The 22212-nt window shown below is 42.8% G+C and overlaps 1 protein-coding gene across 1 annotated transcript in view; it reads left to right on the forward strand.

Moving 5' to 3' along the window:
• Nucleotides 1-22212, forward strand: part of WDR75 (WD repeat domain 75) — a 292493-nt gene that overhangs the window by 170554 nt on the left and 99727 nt on the right. The window contains exon 13 of the mRNA XM_088460739.1: nt 6823-6986. Coding sequence (XP_088316865.1) covers nt 6823-6986 — 164 coding nt within the window. The remainder of the gene's footprint in view (nt 1-6822; nt 6987-22212) is intronic.

Here is a 22212-nt window from a genome sequence, read left to right on the forward strand (position 1 = left end):
AGCATTATGTTCAACAAGCTCCTAACAGTGGCGAAATCGCTGTAAGTGTGCTGCAGAAGACTCAGGGCCTGATTCAGACCCGGACACTATATGCGGACGGTCGTTCCAAAAAAGGAGCCGGCTATTTAAATTGTGCGCTCGCTCATTGCGGTTTGTTGACGCCTCTATGTCTGAGCGAGCGAATGAAAAATGCGCTCGCTATTTTGTAAAGACACCCCTTTGCCGTTCGCATCACACATCATCTCCGGTATTTAATTAATCGGGTACATCGAAAGGCATCTGAACTGCTCGCAGTGCTTGTGGTAGGTTTGTCCTACCGCAATCACTGCGAGCAGTTCAGGCTAAAAGACAACCAAGTGACATGGTCGATGACGCTCCTTAACTAATTATGCACTCCCATTAAACGCCCTTTTTACCGTTAGGCACGCCTGCATTTGGATCTCCACTCCCCCGTTTTCAAGCACCTTCCCCTGTTACCACGCAAAAATGGTACATTCTGTCAATCAAATTAGCAGCCCCTCGCTGTTTTACGAGCGCTCGATTTCCGACCGCAATGACTGGTTTGCGCATGCGCATTACGACCCATACGCATGCGCAGTTGTGCGAACATCGCTCAGAGCGAACGAGCGGCCGCTTACGAGCAGCTCTGAATCAGGCCCTCAGTCAGTTTGTCATCCAAAGAGACCTTTTACTGAACTGAGACTTGTAGTTGAGTGATGGTTTCATACACTGCTACTCAAACCTCACTACTAATTTTTAAGGCATGTCATCACTGTGTCGCACGGACTGGCACAGACATTTCTAAAATGAGGTGTTATCGTGCTTATATGTGAATTTAGCATAATATACTGTAATAATGATGGCAGAACACAATTATAAATTGTTTTTCTAAAAGTGTACTCGAGACTCGCACACTGATTTAATCCTTTATAACACTAAATGACAGCTCTTGATTATTAACAAACACACTGTTCTATAGCGTACTGAATGACAGGTTCAGTCAGCCAATCAGCGGGTGGTGCTACAGAGAGTGCATTGTCTTTTTCTTCTTTGGGTTCCATAGGGTCCACAGGAATTACATTGAGTATGTAGTTGGATAGCATCCAATGCATCAAACAGCAAAGCTTTGGAGCTCCAAGCATGCACTGGTCCTCCTCCCTATATACCCCGCCCCCAGCCACAGGCATTCAGTTGTTTTGTTTGGTGCGCAGCAAGAAGCACCTGTTATGCAGCAGAACTGCTAGGCAGTTCTAAGCTTTTTTATTTTATGATTTACCTTTAAAGTTTTTTGAACTTCAGAGTTTAGCGATACCAGGCACCTTGAAAGACGCTTGTCCTGCGACTCCTACTACCTCCAACGGCACCGCCATCACCAGCATCCGCTTTATGCCACTGAGTTTTTGGCAGGCTTCGGTGTGCCTTAGCTAGCGGCTCTTGCTGAAGCCTGGGGCCATGTTCGTGAAACGGAGATGTCAGGTAAGCGGTTCCTTTCGAGGAATCGTGCGCTAATCGATCTTATACCTCTGGTTTTGAGACGCATCACAGGTGGCTGAGAGGGAAGGTCTCGCTCTTCGTTTCCTCACTAAGGCAACTGGGTCCATATCTGTTGCCAGGGATGAGTAGTAAAACGCACTAGTCAACGTCTTGCTACCTTGTAGTTCAGCGTATCCGTCCGTCAAAATCGCAGCTTAGGGAAGATAAGGTGCTCCCTCGGCAGCCCCTCCCCGCCAGTCACAGACTCCGAGTGGAGTCTGGTTTACTATTGACCACCTCGTGTGTGAGACGCACGCAGTTCAGCGTTTGTCCATGCACTACTACTGGTGGTCTCAGAGGTTTGGTCTGTCTCCTTATATACCTCTACCTCTCAGGTCTGAAGCATTTTTTATGCTATCTGGAATATAAACCTCTCGCTACCCAGGTTGTTTCACCAGGGGAGTGTAACAAATGAGAAGTTCCCAAAAGATGCTCATGTAACGAGATTGATCAGGAGCACTATATTGTCCATTCCTGCAGCATCCTCTTTATAAGCGGTTACAGATAGAAGACTCAAGGTTTTCGTTAGGTAGAGCTACTACCAGACCAGGTGCGGCTGTAGCCTGGGTGGCCAGAGCTATGGTGGATTGGACAAAGTCTCTGGGAGTAACCAGAAAGGAGTAGTTTTCTCTCAGGGGATGAGAGAGTAACTGTATATGGGGGAAGTGGTTATTTACAAAGTTTTTTTTGTCCAAAGACCACTATGGCTACTGGCACCTTGCTCTCAACCCAGATGGTAAGCTACTGTCTGATGGGGTGTAGGTCCTGTGCTGCAGGCTGTGTCTGAGCAGGTTGTTAACTAGGATGGATTGTGTAGTACTGTTGTAACAGTTACTTTATGTCTCTGGTACACCTGCACCAGCACTGGAGCCTGTGTGGCCGCTTGGTCTCAGATTTTGTCGCACTTAGTGGCCGAAAGCCACAGAAGCACGGGCTCCTGCTGCAGTGCCTCATGCTACTAGGTGTTCACAGCATTGGTGTCCTTCTGTGTAAATTCCCCTCATGATTTCCTGTTGTGTTTATTCTACTCCTCTCCGCAGGCAGTTAGATCAGTAGTGGCAGGCCTTCTCCTGGAAGATGTCGGAATAGAGGCCGACTTTTGCAGTTCGCTCAGGCATGGTATCAGATGCCTGGGTGCTAGAGTTGGTCTCTCTGGGTTATGCCATCTTGTTCTGGAGGCTTCCTCAGAGGTTTGTGGGCACGACCCTTCCTGCAGACCCGGTCAGAGCCTCGGTCTAACGGGAGTCTATTGGGGCCCTCCAGGCGTTATAGTCCTTGTGACGCAACAGAGAAGGGATTGTTATTTGATTTTGAATCAGAAACCCAATGGGTCACACCGCCCTATACTGAATCTGAAGTCAACAGATTCATCCAGATGCCCAAATTTTGTAGGTAAACCCTTTTTATCAGTTATGCTGGCAATGGAGTCTGGGGACTTCATGGTCTCATTTGACATACAGGATGCATTTCGGCATATCCTGATTGCAAGATTCCACCAAGCCTTTCTCAGGTTGGCAGTAGATCAGCAACATTACCAATTTCAGGCTCTACCCTTCGGTCTAGCCACACCCCTTCGGGTGTTTAGCAAGATAATGGGGAGTTAGGATACTGCCATATCTAGATGACCTCCTGATATTGGCACCATCTCAGGAGATGTTAAAATGTCATCTACGGATGGCCATTGTCTGTTTACAGGAGTACGGCTGGGTAATTCGGAAAAAAAATCGCCACTTTTTCCAACGCAGCAGATGGTGCACTTAGGGGCACTGCTGGACTCGCTGGGTCAGAGGTTTCGACTTCCAGAGGACAAGATTGTGCACACGAGTCTGTAGTGCTACAATCTACTTTGCAAGCAATCAGTGTCAATTCACTTGGCTATGCAGATGCTTGTCTCTATGGTAGCCACTTTCAACATGGTGGCTTATGCCCAGTTCCACTCCAGGTCCCTGCAGCTGTGGATCCTGGACCAGTGGGATGGTCAGTATCATCGGATAAGATTCAAGATGGGTTGCATCTCACTAGAGGTTCACCTCTCCCTAGCCTGGTGCTGGAGACGACTCATTTTGGACAAGGGTCTTACACTATGGATCCTGGAGTGAATACCCTTCACTACAGACACAGGTCTGCGAGTATGGGGAGCAGTGACAGGTCCTCGCACCTTTTCAAGGAAAGGGGTCGATACACGAAAGTCATCTGCCAATAAATGGAGCTTCGGGCAGTCCCCAAAGCACTCATCCTGGCACAGGACCTTCTACAGGGCAGGCCTGTCCAGGTTCAGTCCGACAGTGCGACAGCAGTGACCCACATAAATTATCAAGGAGGCACATGGAAGTCTGGCAGCCAGGGAAAAAGTGGCAAGGATTCTGCTGTGGGCAGAATGTAATCTTCCAGCGGTCTCTGCAATATTCTTCCCAGATGTTCTCTACTGGGAAGCAGACTTCCTAGATCCCTGGGACATACACGCTGGATAATGGGCTCGTCATCCGGAGGTGTTTCAACTCCTGGTGGACAGGTGGGGGATACCAGACGTAGACTTCATGGCATTACATCACTACCACAAGGTCCCCAGGTATGCGTCCAGGACAAGGGACCCCTCAGCCGCCTTCGTAGACGATCTGGCAGTGAGCTGGAACTTCAGGTTGACATACCTGTTTCCTTCAAATCTCCCTCATCAAGAGTCATCAGAGAATTCAAGCAGGAGGGCAGCAGGATCATACTAATAGCCCCTGCTTGGCCCAGGAGGCATTGGTTCTCAGATCCGACTCGTCTATCACTAGACAGTCAATTTCCACTGCCGCTACAGCAGGATCTGCTGATACAGGGTCCCTGCCTATACTAGAGTTTACCTCGGCTGGCTTTGACAGCATGGCTCTTGAGTCTTCCGTCTTAAAGGCCAAGGGGTTTTCTCCTTCAGTGATACAGAGAATGCTGAGGACGAGGAAGCCTGCTTCTGATCGCATCGATAACAGGGTTTGGCAGTCATTCTTTTTCTTTGGTGTTCCCATAGGAAATATGACCCTAAGATATTCAAGGGATCACGGGTACTTGTTTTTTTTTCATGTTGAATTAGACTTAAGCCTTCGCCTGGCTACCTTGAGTGTCCAAGTTTCGGCTTGGACTGTTTGGTTTCAGCGCAAGATGCTCCTTTGCCGGATGTTAGAACATACAGGGGGTTCTGCGACTGTAACCTTCATTTCACCCATCGGTGGCCCCGTGGGATTTGTCTATGGCTCTTAGGGCACTGCAGTCGCATCCCTTTGAACCCTTGGAAAAGGTGGACTTGAGATGGCTGACGACGAAGAAGTTTTTTCTCCTTGCCATCTCTTCAGCTCGCAGAGTATCTGACTTGGCAGCACTGTCATGTCGCTCTTCATATTGGGTGTTTCATCAAACTAGAGCTGTCCTCCGTACCAAGGCTGGCTACCTCCTAAAGGTTGTTTCCTGTTTTCATATAAATGAGGAAATTGTAGTTCCGGCCTTTTAAGTCTTCAGCCCTGTCTACAGGTGAAGCTTCCCTGTATGTGGTTCCAGCTCTTCGTATCTACGGTGAGCAGACCAGCTCCATCAGGGAATCAGATTCTCTTCTTGTGTATATATGGTTTTCACAGAAGAGGTTGGCACACTTGGCTCACTGGCTTTTTAGGGCCATTTCTCAGGCCTATACACAGGCTGATCCCCCCCTGTTATTAACAAGGGGACAGCAGGTTACACTCTGTCCAAAGGACCATTGTGGACGGTAAGACGTCCCTCAGCTGAACAGCTCCGCAAGGCAGCCACTTGGTCTTCTGTTATGTTATCAAATTTATGCTTTTGATATGTATGTCTCCCAGGATGCTTCCTTTGGGTGGTGGATTCTCCTCTTTGCGCAGGAGCGTCCCCATCCTTATGGGAACTGTTTTAGGACGTCCCAAGGTAATTCCTGTGGACCCTATGGAACCCGAAGACGAAATACAGAATTATGGTATAACATACCTTTGATGATTCTTTTTCTTCGAGGTCCACAGGGCACCCACCCTGACGCACCTGGCCTCAGATTGGATCTGTTCCTAAGCGTTTTTGTCACAGATTTCCTCTTGGCTTGTTGAGTGTTTCCTGTGTACATGACACTTCCTTCTCCACTCTCCATCTCTCGCCGCAATGCTTGGTTACGAACTGAATGCCTGGAGGCGGGGTATATAGGGGGAGGACCAGTGCATGCTGGGAGCTCCAAAGCATTGCTGTTTGGTGCATTGGATGCTATCCAACGACATACCCATGGTAATTCCTGTGGACCCTATGGACCTCGAAGAAAAATAATTATCAAAGGTATGTTATACCATAATTATGTAATTTTACAAATGCTCAGTGCAGTTTAGGAAAAGCAACATCTGGTGGACAGAAATTTGTATTATGCTCTCCGACTTTTCCAGTGCCTCAGTACATTACGATGCGACTTTACCTACCGATGTGTCCTCATACACCTAGACTCAATACGCTATGCGGCGCGAGTGGGCAGCCAGGTCCCAAGCGACACTGTTTGCGCAGAGTGTCTTTTTAGAGTTTTTTTTTCACCTGAAAATGTATCTTTGTTGGGACAATATGCTTCATGAGACTTTACTGATTATATTGATATGCGACACTTGTATATCTGTGTGCGCCTTAATCTGTATACGAAGTACAACAGAACTTGGTGTGGAAAAAAGCATCGGCCGCTGCATTGTAGCACTTCGTATACAGATTCAGACTCAGTCGTCGTCAGATATACAAGTGTTGCATATCAAGTGAATCAGTGCAGTCTTGTAAAGTGGTTTCACACATCCATTTGTGAATAAAACGCATTTTTGGGCAAGAACGGGAGGCCAGTTGCACGGGACTTGTTTGGCGCGACTGCAGCAATAGTGTATGAGGAGACATCTGTATTACTACTTCGGTTTTTGCACTAAATATTTCAAGATTTGCTAGATGGTATGTTTGGTTTTAATATGAAAACATTTTTGTTACTTTGTAATCTTTTGTTTCGAAGTCATAAAGAATGTTCTGGGAAGTGTTATGGAATATTGGATTTTTTTTTCTCTCTGTTTATTATTCTGCCTCGGATTAGTGAAACATTTAATGTCACACTGAGAATAGATATATTGAGATATATTTTAGAGCAACAGACAGATTTAATTGACAATTAGAGAGTTTAAATAGTTTTAGGTTTAATCTCCATGGTACTAATTGTGCAGTTACTTTTTGTTGAAATTGGCATTGATAAATAAAAGTCATTTCATTAGTTTTTCTATTTATTGCTTTTTCCCCTTATTTCAGCTTTGTACTAAACACCATAATAAACAGTCCACATGAAGACAAAATCACATCCATAACCTTTCAGAGTGGATGTGACTCAGAGAAAGATGCTTCAAATTTGGTGTCTACAGGAAATGATGGCCTCTTTAAAGTCTGGGTTGTAAGAGACAACTCTGATATTCATAGTAAGTTTAAATATAGAACTCTTTATCTGCTTACCTAATTTCGATAAGCATTTAGGGATGTGCTTTTATGTTGAAATTTGCATGTATCTGTTTTGCTTTTGTCTAAAAATTGTATTTCATATTATGTGCTTACTTGTAAATTATCTTTACACTGAAATTACTTCTGTACATTATAAGACCATATGCTACTATTTTGTGTCTAGATGCCTTGGACTCTCCAATGTAAGAATTTTATAACTCTTCCGTGTAATTTTATTCTTTTGGCTGCTGACAATAATTGCATTGGGATTTAAATAGTTGGTGCACAGAGCATCCATTATTAAGTGGCTGTGTCAGTACTGCTCATATGACTCCAGCAGCTAGTGAATGTTTTCATCATTACAATATTGTGCAGTCAACTGATATAAAACATATATGTACAGTACGCTGTTTGGCCACGTGAGTTGAAATGTCTGGTTGGTCAAATTTAAAAAACGTGTGTGTGTGTTTGTGTATATATTGCTTTAGGTAACCCAAAATATGCAAATTAGTCAATGATATTTCTGTGGTATCCTATGTGGGGAAACTGGATACCATGGGGTGTAGAGGTCACTGTTCAAGGGGCTGCCTCCTCCCCCTCTACGTCTCATAGTTCAATGCACATTATTTTCCCTTTCTTTTTGTGCCCAAGGAGTGGGCACCATTTTCCCTTAGGCTGTGAATATTTTGTTTTATTTTAAGCAATGCTTTGCATTGCTCATGCAGTGTTTATCTGTGAACTCTTTATACTATTGTCGCTCCTGTGCCTGGGATTGGGGCCAGCATGGCGTGGTCCTGGCTGAAAAAGTGTGGGAGGAGCTGCTTGTGTTCCTACACTCAGCTCCTCTCTGTTTGCCTGTCTAGTCTGTGCTGCCTAAGCCCAACCCCCTCAGGAGGGGGAACTGCAGAATACAGTATTGTGCAAAAGTTTTAGGCATGTGTGGAAAAAATGCTGCAAAGTAAGAATGCTTTCAAAAATAGAAGTGTTAATAGTTTGTTTTTAGCAATGAACAAATTGCAAAGTGAATGAACAGAAGAGATCTAAATCAAATCAATATTTGGTGTGACCACCCTTTGCCTTTAAAACAGCATCAATTCTTCTAGGTACACTTGTACACAGTTTTTAAAGGAGAACTAACATGTAGGCTTACTCATATCCTTCTGTCTCTTCATGTAATCAGACAGATTTGATGACAAAGTTGAGATCAGGGCTCTGGGGGCCATTTAATCACTTCCAGGGCTCCTTGTTGTTATTTACCCTGAAGATAGTTCTTAATGACATTGGCTCTGTTTGGTGTCGTTGACCTACTGCAGAATATATTTGGAATCAATCAGATGCCTCGTTGATGGGTAATGCATGATGGATAAGTACCAGCCTGTATTAAACAGCATTGAGGACACCATTAATCCTGACCAAATCCTCAACTCCATTTGCTGAAATGCAGCCTCAAACTTGCAAGGAATCTCCACCATGCTTCACTGTTGCCTGCAGACACTCATTTTTGTACCGCTCTCCTGCACTTCAGCAAACAAAATTGCCTTCTGTTACAGACAATTGCACAGGTTACTGTGCTCACCCCTTTTTGTATTGTGCGTATGGCTAAGTGGGGAGGTCTAAGTTTTGGTATTGATCCCACTGTAAGTTGAACTACAGTGTTGACTGTATACCACAGCGTTACTATAAAAAAATCTGAATCTAGTTGGTGGAAACGTCAATGTAATGGTTAATCACAGTGTTAACCTAATCATACAGAAAAACATGGTGCATACATAATAAACAAAATATGCAATATTTGTAGGTAGGAGTAACATGCAGTATATTGCTAGAGTTATACAACAATCGGCATACAGTAGGTCAATTGTAAGAAGGGTTTAGATACTGATAAATTGTGCTAATTAAGAACAGTCAGTGTAATTTCTGTACAGGTTGTACTGTGAAAGTCTGTAGCACAGAGCGGCGTCCTGCTCTGCTGCTAGGGGTTCCCAGTTGTAGGCTGGTACTTTGAAATGGATAGGGCGGCCAACAGTGGACCTCAGAAACAGTACCTCAGTCTACTGATGTATTGGCGCTCCGTCGGTGGTTCTGTGCTGTAGTTGGAGGAGTTACCGCCTTCCCTTGCAGGGAATGCTGTTGATGGCATACCTATCTGAGGCGAACAGTTGGGCATCGACCTCTGGTGGGCCTGCTGGTCAGATTGGTATTGCAAAGCGTGTTTTGGGAGAGAAAGGACACACTCATCGGGGGCACTCTTTAAAATGTTTTATTTTTTTATTTTATGAAAACATAGCATATATTAGGGATATGTTAAAAATAAGAAAATAAAGGAACTACCACAGATATACAAACCAAGGGCAGATACTTTTTTTAAAAACACCAAAGACCAAAAAATCATATTCACATGAGTGGAAGAAGCTAGTGAAATATGAACAGATAATCATTTGACAGTGATCATTTGATTGAATCTTGAGTATACCACAGTCACAGTTATAAGGTTAAATGTAACTTATATTGATGCTGTGACCTAATTAGTACTGCAACAATCTTTCAAAGTACAATGGTCAATTGACAATCAAAAAATATATTGTATTCACGGTACCATAGTTAAACGTCATTAGGTGTGTACAATAATTAGAGGAACCGTGACTCCTCAAAGACTGGCAATAGCTGAGATATAAAATACATATCAATTCACATATATATAACAATTATAGATTGCTGTACTAGTATATCAGAATGTGAGTATTTATTGTATCCCTTGATACCCAAAATTGGTCATAGGAGAGGGACACCAAAACAGCCATATATAGTATCTTCCTCAGGTACCCTGAATTAGACAGTATATAGATAGTTGGAATCAGTCAGAAAGTAAAATGCTACTCCCTTTGCGCAGTGGTCAGGCAGTAGCTGCTGCATATCATTATAGTAATTAGTGAATGATATGTGAGCGTACTACCTGCTCACCAAGGGGTGATAATAAGTATATTGAGTCTCTTCTTTCAGTCCCAGCTAGAGGAAGGAGCCTGATAATACAGTACAATGCAGGAACCTACCCTAACAGTGGTCTAATGAGAGTACTCATTGTAGCATAGTGTAAGATAAATAACACAGTATAGAATCAGGATCTGAGCTGCTGCCAATCACACACCATGTTGTTTTGGTGAGTTGTGAGAAGCCAGGTACCGTACACAGTGATGAGAAAAAAGATAGACAATAGCTGCATAGGTAACACTATTGGTAGATAAAGGCTCTGTTACTTTGCTAAGTATTGCATTGACACAATCTTTCCCAATATGTTGGTTACACAGAGCGCTAGAAAGGGGAAAACGTTTAGTCTAGAGTGGGTGTCACGACCAGGATTTCCCGGCATATGGGACGACGGGTAATACCTGTGAGGATGCTATGGCGAGGGGCGTGTGGCGCTGGTGTCTGGCGGGGGGTGCATTGGCTGCGCATAGTCCTGTGCGGGCATACTGGCACTCTGGTTCCGTTCTAGCATGGGCGCCGCCATCTTGCCTCCGGACATGTGACCTAGTTGCCCTATCCTGGTGTGTCACATGCTCTCTCTAGCCTGTCAGTGCGGGACTGGGTATTTAAGGGAGTGCAGAGCTTCCTTTCATTGCCAGTGCAACGTGTTTCTCAGCGCAAGCTGAGAGAGAGTTTCTGAGCTTGTCCGCCTGCCTGTTGGATCTCTGCCTAGCCTACTTCACCTAACCTGCTCCTTACCCTACTGGACTTCCACTGCCTCCTCCTATTGCCTATCCCTTGCCTGAGTACCTGTGTCAGCTGTTACCCTGCCTCCACTTACAATTTCCTCTGGACAATTCACTCCAGCCTGCAATTCACTTCAGCCTGCAATTCATTTCAGCCTCACAGAACCTGGAATACTGGACTGCCTTCTGTTGTCACTGCCTGGACTTTTTCCCATTGCATCACTACAGTTCCCAAGTGCACTTTAGTGCTAAACCCGGACTTTCTGTTTTGCCACATTCGTGTCTGTTAAGCCACTCATTAAAAAACTCTACGTTTACTTTTAAATCTGCTTCAGTGTCTGCTCCTATTATCACCCCGGGTCCACAACAAAACCAGAACCTAACAGTGGGTACCTGATTGCACTAATCGTGAGCAGGCAGTGGCTGATGGTGTACGTTGGTTAAAGGTAGATCACAGCATTGCCAGGCAGGTGTCCCGCTTGTGCACAGCGGGAATCAGTGATCCAAAACACGCGTTTCACTGACGCTTCCTCCGTTGGATTCAGTGAGATAACCCATATAGGAAATCTTTATCCTGTGTGTGGACCAATGACAGTGCGAGTAGGTAGAGTGATCCATGTAACAGGAAACCTTATTGGTTAAAGTGTTACTCACACTGGTCTAATATTGTTAGGGGGAGGACTACATTAGTGTAATGAGGTAGCTCCACGATGCTGGATTAATGGATACAAGGGTAGAGATAAATAGGGCCATTTAAGAGTAATTACTGGAAAGCAGGTAGCTGGCAGGAATCCTAGTGACTGTTAAGAAGACAGGATTACATAGAATGATGTTGAAATGGGATACAAGAGGCTTTATTGTTTAAAAGATCAAATAGTTTAAAATATAAATATTGGCTAATTATAATCTAATCGCTGTGCACTCAGTGTTATCTTAGAAAAAGAAGGGGTAAAATATTGATATTCTATTACCTTCGGGAGTGATAACATTGTGTGAAATATATGTGTTGTGAAACTGTGTAGTGTGTAACTCCGTGGAGTGTATGAGCGCTTAATATGAAAAATGACTTGGAATAAAAGTGATGTGGTTCTGTGCTGTAGTTGAAGTTGTTACTGTCGTCCCTTGCAGGGAATGCTTCTGACGGCGTACCTATTTGGGGCGAACCGTTGGGCATCGACCTCTGGTTGGTGGGCCTGCTGGTCAGATTAGTATTGCCTCGGGTCGCTCTGTTGGAAACTAGCTGCAGTGTTACTTCTCCTTCCTCTCCGGATGTGTGTGTATAGTGTTCACTCTAGGTTCGGTGCCGGGCAAGGAGCTGAACCTAGAAAGGGGCACTACTGTGCGCTCCCAAAAAGGGGCGCGGCCATGCCTAAAGGAACATCTTTAAGACGTGCCCCCTCTTCATCACTCTGTGGGGCATGCCCGGCACTTACGGACACACCTCCTGTCTCTGTGAATAGATGCCGAGACACTTGCTATTTTTTCCCACCTGCAGGACACTACGGCCCATGTGTTGGGATGGCACCCAGTAGGCTATTTTAGCGGAGCGTCGCCAAAAGGGTAGGGCTCATTTTGCCCTTTTGAAATCATGCAGGGTGTGGCGCCCCGCTAAAACAGCCTAGCTGAAATATATATATATATAATTTCCAAAAATCCGGCACTCGGTAGTGCTAGTGCAGCTGAGTGTGCTCGTGCAATTGCTAACATTTAGTCGTTAAGGTCCTGAACAAAACAAGTCCCAACACGGCACTACTAGTACAAGGTTTTGTATTAATGATAGTTAATACAGGTCAATACTTGCATCAAATCTTCAGCATGATAAATAATGCATTCACAGCATAGTGTGCAACGTGACGTTTCGGGATCAAAAGACCCCGTCCTCAAGCTGCTGTGGTCTGTAAGTTGCAAATAGCTAATGAACAAGTCACTACCATTAATACAAAACCTTGTACTAGTAGTGCCGTGTTGGGACTTGTTTTGTTCAGGACCTTAACGAATATATATATATATATATATATATATATATATAATTTAATATAAGCTCTCCATCCACTTCTTGTCTTCTTGTTTTTACAAGGTAGAAATTTCAGCCAGCACACCATTTAAATGGTATAAATAAAATGTATTAGCAGTGTCCCATTCCAGGGTGTAAAGCCATAACAGTAAACACTGACAGGGAAAACAAGTCAAATACTTAGCGTGTATTTTCCCATGTAATCACTGGGGAGTCATGCTCTGAACCCAGTCAAAAACGTCCCAACAGCCGTTTCGGTTCCTCCTTCCTCAGGGAACTGCTGTAGATTAACATATACAGAAACCGGCTTATATACCCACATTACTTAAAAAAGTAACAGGACTCACCTGTGAGACAAAACACCCGCCATACACGTCACCAGGTGCACACGGAAACAGCTTCCCCCGGAAGCACGCCGCAGCCACACCAGCCGCCAAATGCCAGTCAGCATGCTGGCAAGTGGAAGCAGCGCGACCACAGATGTTCCCCGGGGAAGACTTCAAAGTTCCCTGTAACTGGAAGTAAAGTGGCGCTACTATCGTGATCATAAAATATCTATTAAACATTATGTTCATCATTGAGGGGGTCTGTTGTTACATCATTACTATGGTGCAGGGTCACCTGCACACTGCCTACACACTGTCCGCTAACTGCCTGATAGTGTACTGGCCTGCGGAACCCATATGGACACTCGTGTTTCCGGGGGAGGGCATCAAAGTCCCTGAATCCCGGATGTGATGTAATATAACCATAGCAACCACCTAGATACACAACAACCCTTAAAACCGTGTCACACTCTATTTTGATGCTTGTCCTAAATCACTGGCCTTAATAGAGGGTAACACAAAATAATATATATGTCAAAATAAAGAACAGCAACCAATTCAATAAGTTGCCCAATAGATAACTTATAGTAAGACCCTCTAATCTTATCCAGCCAGTGGTGCACCGGTTAGAGCAACTATATAACTATGACACAGAACTGTCTATCAAAATTACAAAATATGGCTATATCTACCCTACGTGATAACTCTGACATTGTGATTCGCCCCGCCGATGAGGGCGGGGGGTATAGTCATCTTAGATCGTGAGTTAACTGACACCTTGCAGATGGTACCTGCTATAAACAATTGTCACATGATCCTACTAATCAATTTAAAAGTAAAATTGATTCAATTAGGTGTATCCAACTCCTGGATTGACGACCACACAATTTTTGATACAGGAATATCCAAGGGTTCCCCTACTATACATGCTACCTGAAATTCACAAATCTGACTCGCACACATCTATACTTTACACTGCACTGTCACTCTCTTTCCATTTTCGTGTGATGCCCTGGGGGGGTCCTGGGCTGGATGTTTTTTGGGGTGCTCTGTGCCCCGGACGTGAACTCATTAGTGTTATGGTGCATACACACGGTCAGATTTGTCAGATCTGTCAGATGAACGATTGAATGATTTGAACGATTTTACCAAAGATTTGAACGATTTTTGACTGCATTAAAATGAATGGAATCGTCCAAGTCTGACTGCAAACACATCAGATGTCAGATATCGTTATCTGACCATCATCGGGAACGCGCATCGTTCAAATTGTTCATCTGACAGTCCCTAATGGAGCATACACACGGTCAGATATTCCTTCAGATATGAACGATTGAACGATTTTTTAAATCGTTATCGTTCAGATCTGAAGACAAATCTGACCGTGTGTATGCTCCATTAGGGACTGCTAGTGTCAGAGAATCCGTGACGAGGTCTAGCAGCTTCCCATGTATTTGCAAATGCATGCAACCAATATCTCTGAAATTCTATTACCTTATAGTGTTCATGTATTGTTGCTAGTATGATTCGGTGTGCTGAGGAACAATAGGGGGTTAAAACCCCCTCTCTTTTCTACTTGGTATGACCCCTCCCTTTCATGCACCTGTTTTATTTGTATTTATTGTTTGTGCCCTGATGAAAAGGCTGGTAAGCCTTGAAACCTCGGCCTAATAAACCACGTTTACACATTTAACAGGTCCGGATGAATGCCGCCTGGTCTATTGTTTATCTATACACCCTGCGTTTATTGGTATATTTGGTAAGGCACCCCGGCTGTTAATTTTTTTTCCGTACCAAGAGTGCCATTCTACGTGTGTGTGTGTGTGTGTGTGTGTGTATATGTAAGTATATATATATATATATATGTATATATATATATATATATATGTATATATATAAAAGTTGAAAAAAAGAGGATTATTGTGATCCCATATGGGTGTGTCACCCCAGCAATTTATTATTGAAGACGAGAGTGTGGACCTTTTTGGATTATGTGTGTGTGTGTATGTATATATATATATATATAACGGCAGAAGGACTGGCACCCAGAGTATAGCAGTGTGACTTTACCGGGTGCCTCCACGGCAAATTTGTAAAGTTCCAAAGAGGTGCGGCACTCACGGATGAATTGTACAAGCACTACAGGTCTTTTTAAAGACCTGTTGTGCTTGTACAATTCATCCGTGAGTGCCGCACCTCTTTGGAACTATATATATATATATATATATATATATATATATATATATATATATATATATATATATATATATATTCATTCCAAAATACCAGCACTCCACAATCGAAGACATGCCAGGGTGCTCAGTCCCAAACAAGCGTATTACAGGAGAACATGCGAACGGCACTCCGTGGACTTGATTCTCAATAAGAAATGACACACAGTCAGATCACTCCATATTGCAACGTTTCGAGGTTTATTACCTCGTCTTCAGGCAGTGTACAAAAAATAAAGATATAAAGCTTACCTATTTGTAGCCACCTTATGAAGGTTAGACGCTGAGCAGCTTCTGGCTTCCTCAGTCATGTGTAACGGACTTCCAGCTGGAGACCCGCCCTGCATACACAGGAACACTCCCACTGTTGCCATGGCACTGCAGTGTCCAACAGAGCCAGTGACAGTCCCTCCATCAAGATTAAAATACTAGATAATAAAAGATATGTCATAAGGAAACAGCAAGAAAATACCATATAAATCATTATTCAAGATCAACTTATATCAACATATGTCTTAGAACATTACTCAGCCTTTAATGGAGATTACAATCAATTAATTGCTAGAATAGTCTGATATAGCATATAGTTATACATGTGCAAACTGTGTATAATAAATATATATAAAAGTGTTTATACATATAGTCAACAGATCCATAAGGTAACCATACATATAGGGACTATAAGAAAATTCCCATTGAGATGATCATTAAGTCCCCTTGGTTTTACAGTATCTAATGTGTATATCCACTTAGATTCCAATCTAATCTCTTATGTCTATCTCAACCTCTCTTATCCTCCCGGATATGATCAATTATAATGTGCCTAAGGCTGTAAAGGCTATGTCGTGCCTCTACAAAGTGCCTGGCTACAGGCTGCTCAGATAATTTACCATTCAATGCGGCTCTAATAGTCGACCTATGTAGGGCCATATGATTAAAAGAGCGTATGGTTTTCCCTACATAGCATAATCCGCACGGATATTTAATAAAGTACACAACATATATACTACTACATGTCAGTGCAAAATGAATATAATATTTGCGTTCAATGTGTGGATGAAAAAACACTTGCTTATCCAACATGTGACGACATATAGTGCGCCCTATACATTTATAACAACTTCCTTCCTTTCTTTGGGTCATCATATTCTCATTTAAATGTTCCGTAATATCGGAATGCAGTCCAGTCCCGAATATTTTTACCTCTTTTATAACAAGCTCTAGGCTTAATTCTTTTTAGACACTTCAGATCTTTATCCGTTTGAACAATAGGCCATAAGTTCTTTAGTGTAGTTTGTACAATTCCAGAAAAAGTATTAAATTGTTGGACCCAATTTAATGTATCCTGTGTTGTTTTATCAGGTATAATCAATGTATCTCTTCTCGGAATGTTATTCACTTTACTTCTAGGTGTTTTAAGAATAGACTCGCTATACCCACGTACTTTGAATTTGCTAGTCACCTCATTTAGATTTTCCTCGAGGAGTTGTTTCCAACTCGTAATCCTTTTAACTCTTAAGAATTGGGAAAAAGGAAGGCCCCTGTTAGTAGCATTCGGATGATGACTCTCTGCTCTAAGGAGGGTGTTGGTTTGGTGAACAAAGATGTGGAAATTTTGTTGTCATTGATGGTAATACATGCATCCAGGTAAGTGATTGTTTTCACACTCATATTGAAGGTAAATTTAATAGGGCAATCACGTCCATTAATCCCTTCCATCAAGTCATGAAATTCACAAAAGTCACCTCTCCAAAAGAGGATAATGTCGTCATCTATATAGTGCTTATAATAGAGAATCTTCTCTCTAACCTCTCTAGAGAAGAAGAATTCTCTTTCCACATACAGTAGAACATGTAAGTATTTGCATATGTGGGGGCCACATGTGACCCCCCCCCCCCCCATTGCACAACCATTACATTGTAAATAATAATCCTCATTGTAATAAAAATTGTTTTTGAGAGGACCAATTCTAGGAGTTTCAGGAAAAGAGATATTAGGACCTACATAGAGAGGATTCTCCTAAATCAACCTTCTAGTAGCCCAAACCACCTCCTCATGAGGTATATTAGTGTATAAACTAGTTATATCAAGCGGAAACCATCCATAAATTAGGTAATTCACCCAATTCTTCCAGTTGTCTAATTAAATCTGACGCATCTTTAAGATACACTGGTTCCGCCACGACACAGGGTTGTAAATAATAGTCCAGATATTTAGAAATGTTACTGTATAACGTGTCTATAGCCTAAATGATTGGCCTTCCCGGTGGATTATTTAGATCCTTATGGATTTTAGGCACACTATATAGTAGGGGAACCCTGGGAAAATCGGTTTTAAGAAAATTATTAGTTTTAGCATCGATAGTGGTATTCTGCAACGCTATTTCCAGAATCTCATCTAATTCCCTTTTAAAGCAATCTGTGGGGTCACTATGTAGTTTGCGATAAATCTTAATGTCACTTAATAATTGTTGTAATTCAGCATGGTATTGTGTGATATCCTTGACTACCACTCCTCCCCCCTTGTCCGCCGGACGAATGACAATGTCTCTATACTTATTAATAATTTTGAGAGCAGTCTACTCTTTAGATAAATTATTTCTATAAGCATTAGATGTTTTTTGAGCATTGATGCATTAGATGTTTTTTGAGCATTGATTACCTGTACATCAAGGGCTTTCATAAATCCAGTAATAGATAAATTATGCGTCGGTGGGTCAAAACTAGATTTCTTTTTGAAGGTCTTCATCATATCAATATTCCGATTTATATCTTCTTTATCTTTAAAGTAATCCCTTAATTTTAATTGTCTATACAGATGACATTGATCAATTTTCCATTTAAATTCTTTGAATTTATTGGTAGGTCCAAAACCCAAACCTTTGTTCAGGGCTGAAAGTTCTGATCCTGTTAAGATTCTTTTAGAGAGATTAAAGACTAGATTTGTTTCTTCCGTCCCCTGCCTCTTGTTGTATTTGTGACGCCACTGTCCGCCCCTCCTCGTTCACTTCTTGAATCTCCTCAGCCAGCACAGGTTTTCACCCCTAAAGGGGGTCTTTGTGTAGAAATATTCATAGAGGAACTTTGTGGTGAATCTCCACCTGATGTGGTTATAGCCTCACTAGAGGAATGCATTACTCTATTAGTTTTAGGATGACTTTGATCTGGTCTGAAATTACGATTAGAGTATTCATTTGGTCCAGATATTCATCTGTATACGCGTTGTTCTGCGTAATCTTTATTCACCTTATCAAATTTCTGTCTCTTAAATTTAATCAAATCTTTTTTATAAACAGCAATTTGGTGATTCAGGCGTTCCATCCAATTAGCGTTTGTTCCTGTTGTAAGGTCAATTTATTAAGTTCTTCAAATTCCCCGATCTTTGTTCTTATGCCAATTCCCGAGCAGATTCTTAGATTACGAGAGTCATCAAATCATAGGAGCATTTATTTAAAACTGAAATCCAGCGGCGACAGAAATCTATATTAAATCTTCCTATCGTGGCCACATTTTTCACATGGAAGCCTCTCAGTATCTTTTTTTTTTTTTTTCCGTGTAATATTATGATGTGATATGGTGTAGTAAGAAGTCAGTTTCCTTTTTCTTATATTTTAGCAAGATGTTAAATAATTCATCAGGTGTACTTCCATTGTATCCACAAATCTTTCTTTAATAGTGCTGCTTCCGACTCACTCTCAGAGAAACTTAATGTTTCTCCTACAGGTAGACCCATTCCATTAAATCAATCCACTAGCTTCATCCATTATAGTTGTGTGAAAACTCTTCAAGACAAAACAAAAAGATACTGTTCAAATCTTACATGAAACCACCGCAACTGTGTTTTATCAGACACAGACGAGTTGTTTACCAGGTGGGTGCAGAGATGTATCACCGTCTCAAAGGTATAAATAGTTGTGCTTCAGGTCTAACACTGCTATTAGAGGCACACATAACCCCGATGCAGTGTATTGTATGCAAATTCAATCCAAAATACCGGCATTCCACAATCGAAGACATGCCAGGGTGCTCAGTCCCAAACAAGCATATTACAGGAAAACATGCGAACGGCACTCCATATTCTCAATAAAAAATGACAGTCAGATCACTCCATATTGCAACGTTTCAAGTTGTTCAAAAAATAAATGACACAAAGCTTACCTATTTGTAGCCACCTCGTGAAGGTTAGGCGCTTAGCAGCTTCTGGCTTCCTCGGTCATGTGTAAAGGACTTCCAGCTGGAGACCCGCCCTGCACACACAGGAACACTCTTGCTGTTGCATATAGGGACTATAAGAAAATATTTCAATTGAGACAATCATTAAGTCCCCTTGGTTTTACAGTATCTAATGTGTATATCCATTTAGATTCCAATCTAAGTAATCTCTTATATCTCCACCTCTCTTATCCTCCGGGACATGATCAATTATAATGTGCCTAAGGCTGGAAAGGCTATGTCGTGCCACTACAAAGTGCCTGGCTACAGGCTGCTCAGATAATTTAACATTCAATGCGGCTCTAATAACCTTGAAACGTTGCAATATGGAGTGATCTCACTGTGTAATTTTTTATTGAGAATAAAGTCCACGAAGTGCCGTTTGTATGTTTTCATATATATGTATATGTATGTGTGTATATATATATATATATATATATATATATATATATTTATATTAGGGGTGTGCATCGGCCACTTTTCGTGTTTTGGATCTTTCTTCGTGTTTTGGATCTGGATTGGTACTGCCAAAACCACCCTTCTGTGTTTTGGGTTCTGGGTTTTGTGTTTTGATCTGGATTTTTTTGGATAAAAGCATAAAAACAGTGCAAATCACAGCATTTGTAGGTTTTTCTGTTCCTATGCTATTATTAACCTCAATAACATTAATTTCCACTCATTTCTAGTCTATTCTGAACACCTCACAATATTGTTTTTAGGCCAAAAGGTTGCACCAAGGTAGCTGGATGACTATGCTAAGCGGCACAAACACGTGGCCCATCTAGGAGTGGCACTGCAGTGGCAGACAGGATGGCAGTTTGAAAAACTAGGCCCCAAACCGTACATTATGCAAAGAAAAAAAAGTGCAAGATAGAATTGTCCTTGGGCCCTCCGACCCACCCTTATGTCGTATAAACAGGACATGCACACTTTAACATACCAATCATTTCAGCGCCAGGGTCTGCCACACAACTGTGGCTGAAATGATTGGTTCATTTGGGACCCCACAAAACAAGCTGGCAATTAATCTGTCCCTGCTCTACGGGGGCAAGATGTCGTCCTCATCCACCGATTCTTCACCCTCTTCAGTGTTGTGTACATCCTCATCTTTACAGAGTATTAATTCATCCCCGCTGGAATCCACCACCACAGGTCCCTCTGTACTTTCTGGGGGCTGGTCTCCCTGGAAGAATTGATAATTAATTTTGTGGAAGCAACCTCCTACGCCTTTCGCTTACAAGGTTCATGGCTGCACTAAACACTCTTTCGGAGTACACACTGGGAGGGGGCGGGGGGGAACTTATGTAAAATAGAGCCAGTTTGTACAGGGGCTTCCAAATTGCCTCTTTTTCCTGCCAGTACAGGTACGGACATGCCTACTTGGATGCTGTCACCGATGTAATCCTCCACCATTCTGTCAATGGTGGCAGTATCATAAGCAGTGACAGTAGACATGTCAGAAATTGTTGCCAGGTCCTTCAGTCCGGACCAGATGTCCAAACTTGGTCCTGCATCACTGCCAGCGGGTTGCTTAGGATACCTAAGTTGTTTCCTGGCAGCCCCAGTTGCGGGAGAAAATGAAGGAGCTGTTGACGTGTCACATTCCACTTCAGCTGACAGTGTTTTCACCAGCAGGTCTTTGCACCTCTGCAAGCTTGTGTCGGCCGGAAAGAGAGACACCACGTAGGCTTTAAACCTAGGATCGAGCTTGGTGGCCAAATTGTAGTGTTCTGATTTCAACAGATTGACCACCCTCGAATCCTGGCAAAGCGAATGAGGGCTTCATCCACAAGTCCCACATGCCGAGCGGAATCGCTCCGTCTTAGCTCATCATTCATTTTCTCCAGCTGCTTCTGCAAAAGCCTAATGAGGGGAATGACCTGACTCAAGCTGGCAGTGTCTGAACTGACTTCACGTGTAGCAAGTTTGAAGGGCTGGAGAGGAGAACCTTGCACAACACGGAAATCATTCTCCACTGCGTTTGAGTCAGGTGCATACCCCCTCCTTTGCCTATGTCATAGGTGGATGTATAGGCTTGAATGACCTTTGGCTGCTCCTCTTTCCACTGAAGCATATAGAGAGTTGAGTTCCACCGCGTCACAACCTCTTGCTTCAGGTGATGGCAGGGCAGGTTCAAGACTGTTTGCTCGCACTCCAGTCTTCGGGCACGCAGTCGCTGAATGACAAAAGTGGCCAGAAATTTTTCGGGCCACCTAAAGCGTCTCCTGCACGTCCTTGTTGTGTTTCAGAAAATTCTGCACCACCAAATTTATTGTGAGAGCAAAACATGGGACGTGCTGGAATTTGCCCAGATGTAATGCTGTAATATTGGTGGCGTTGTCAGATATCACAAATCCCCAGGAGAGTCTAAGTGGGGTAAGCCACTGGGTGATGATTTCCCTCAGTTTCTCTAAGAGGTTGTCGGCTGTGTGCCTCTTACTGAAACCGGTGATACACAGCGTAGCCTGCCTTGGAACGAGCTGGTGTTTCTGAGATGCTGCTACTGGTGATGCTGCTATTGTTGCTGAGTAAGGCGATACATCTACCCAGTGGGCTGAAAGTCATATAGTCCTTAATCTGCCCTGTTACACTTGTCCACATGTCCGTGGTTAAGTGGATATTGGGTACAACCACATTTTTTAGGACACTGAGGACACTTTTTCTGACGCTACACCAATATCCTCATCCTGTTGTACTTCAACACTGACATCTTCA

Source organism: Taudactylus pleione, unplaced genomic scaffold (genome assembly GCF_031769625.1).
Source record: "Taudactylus pleione unplaced genomic scaffold, aTauple2 ptg000977l, whole genome shotgun sequence".
NCBI classification, from domain to species: domain Eukaryota; kingdom Metazoa; phylum Chordata; class Amphibia; order Anura; family Myobatrachidae; genus Taudactylus; species Taudactylus pleione.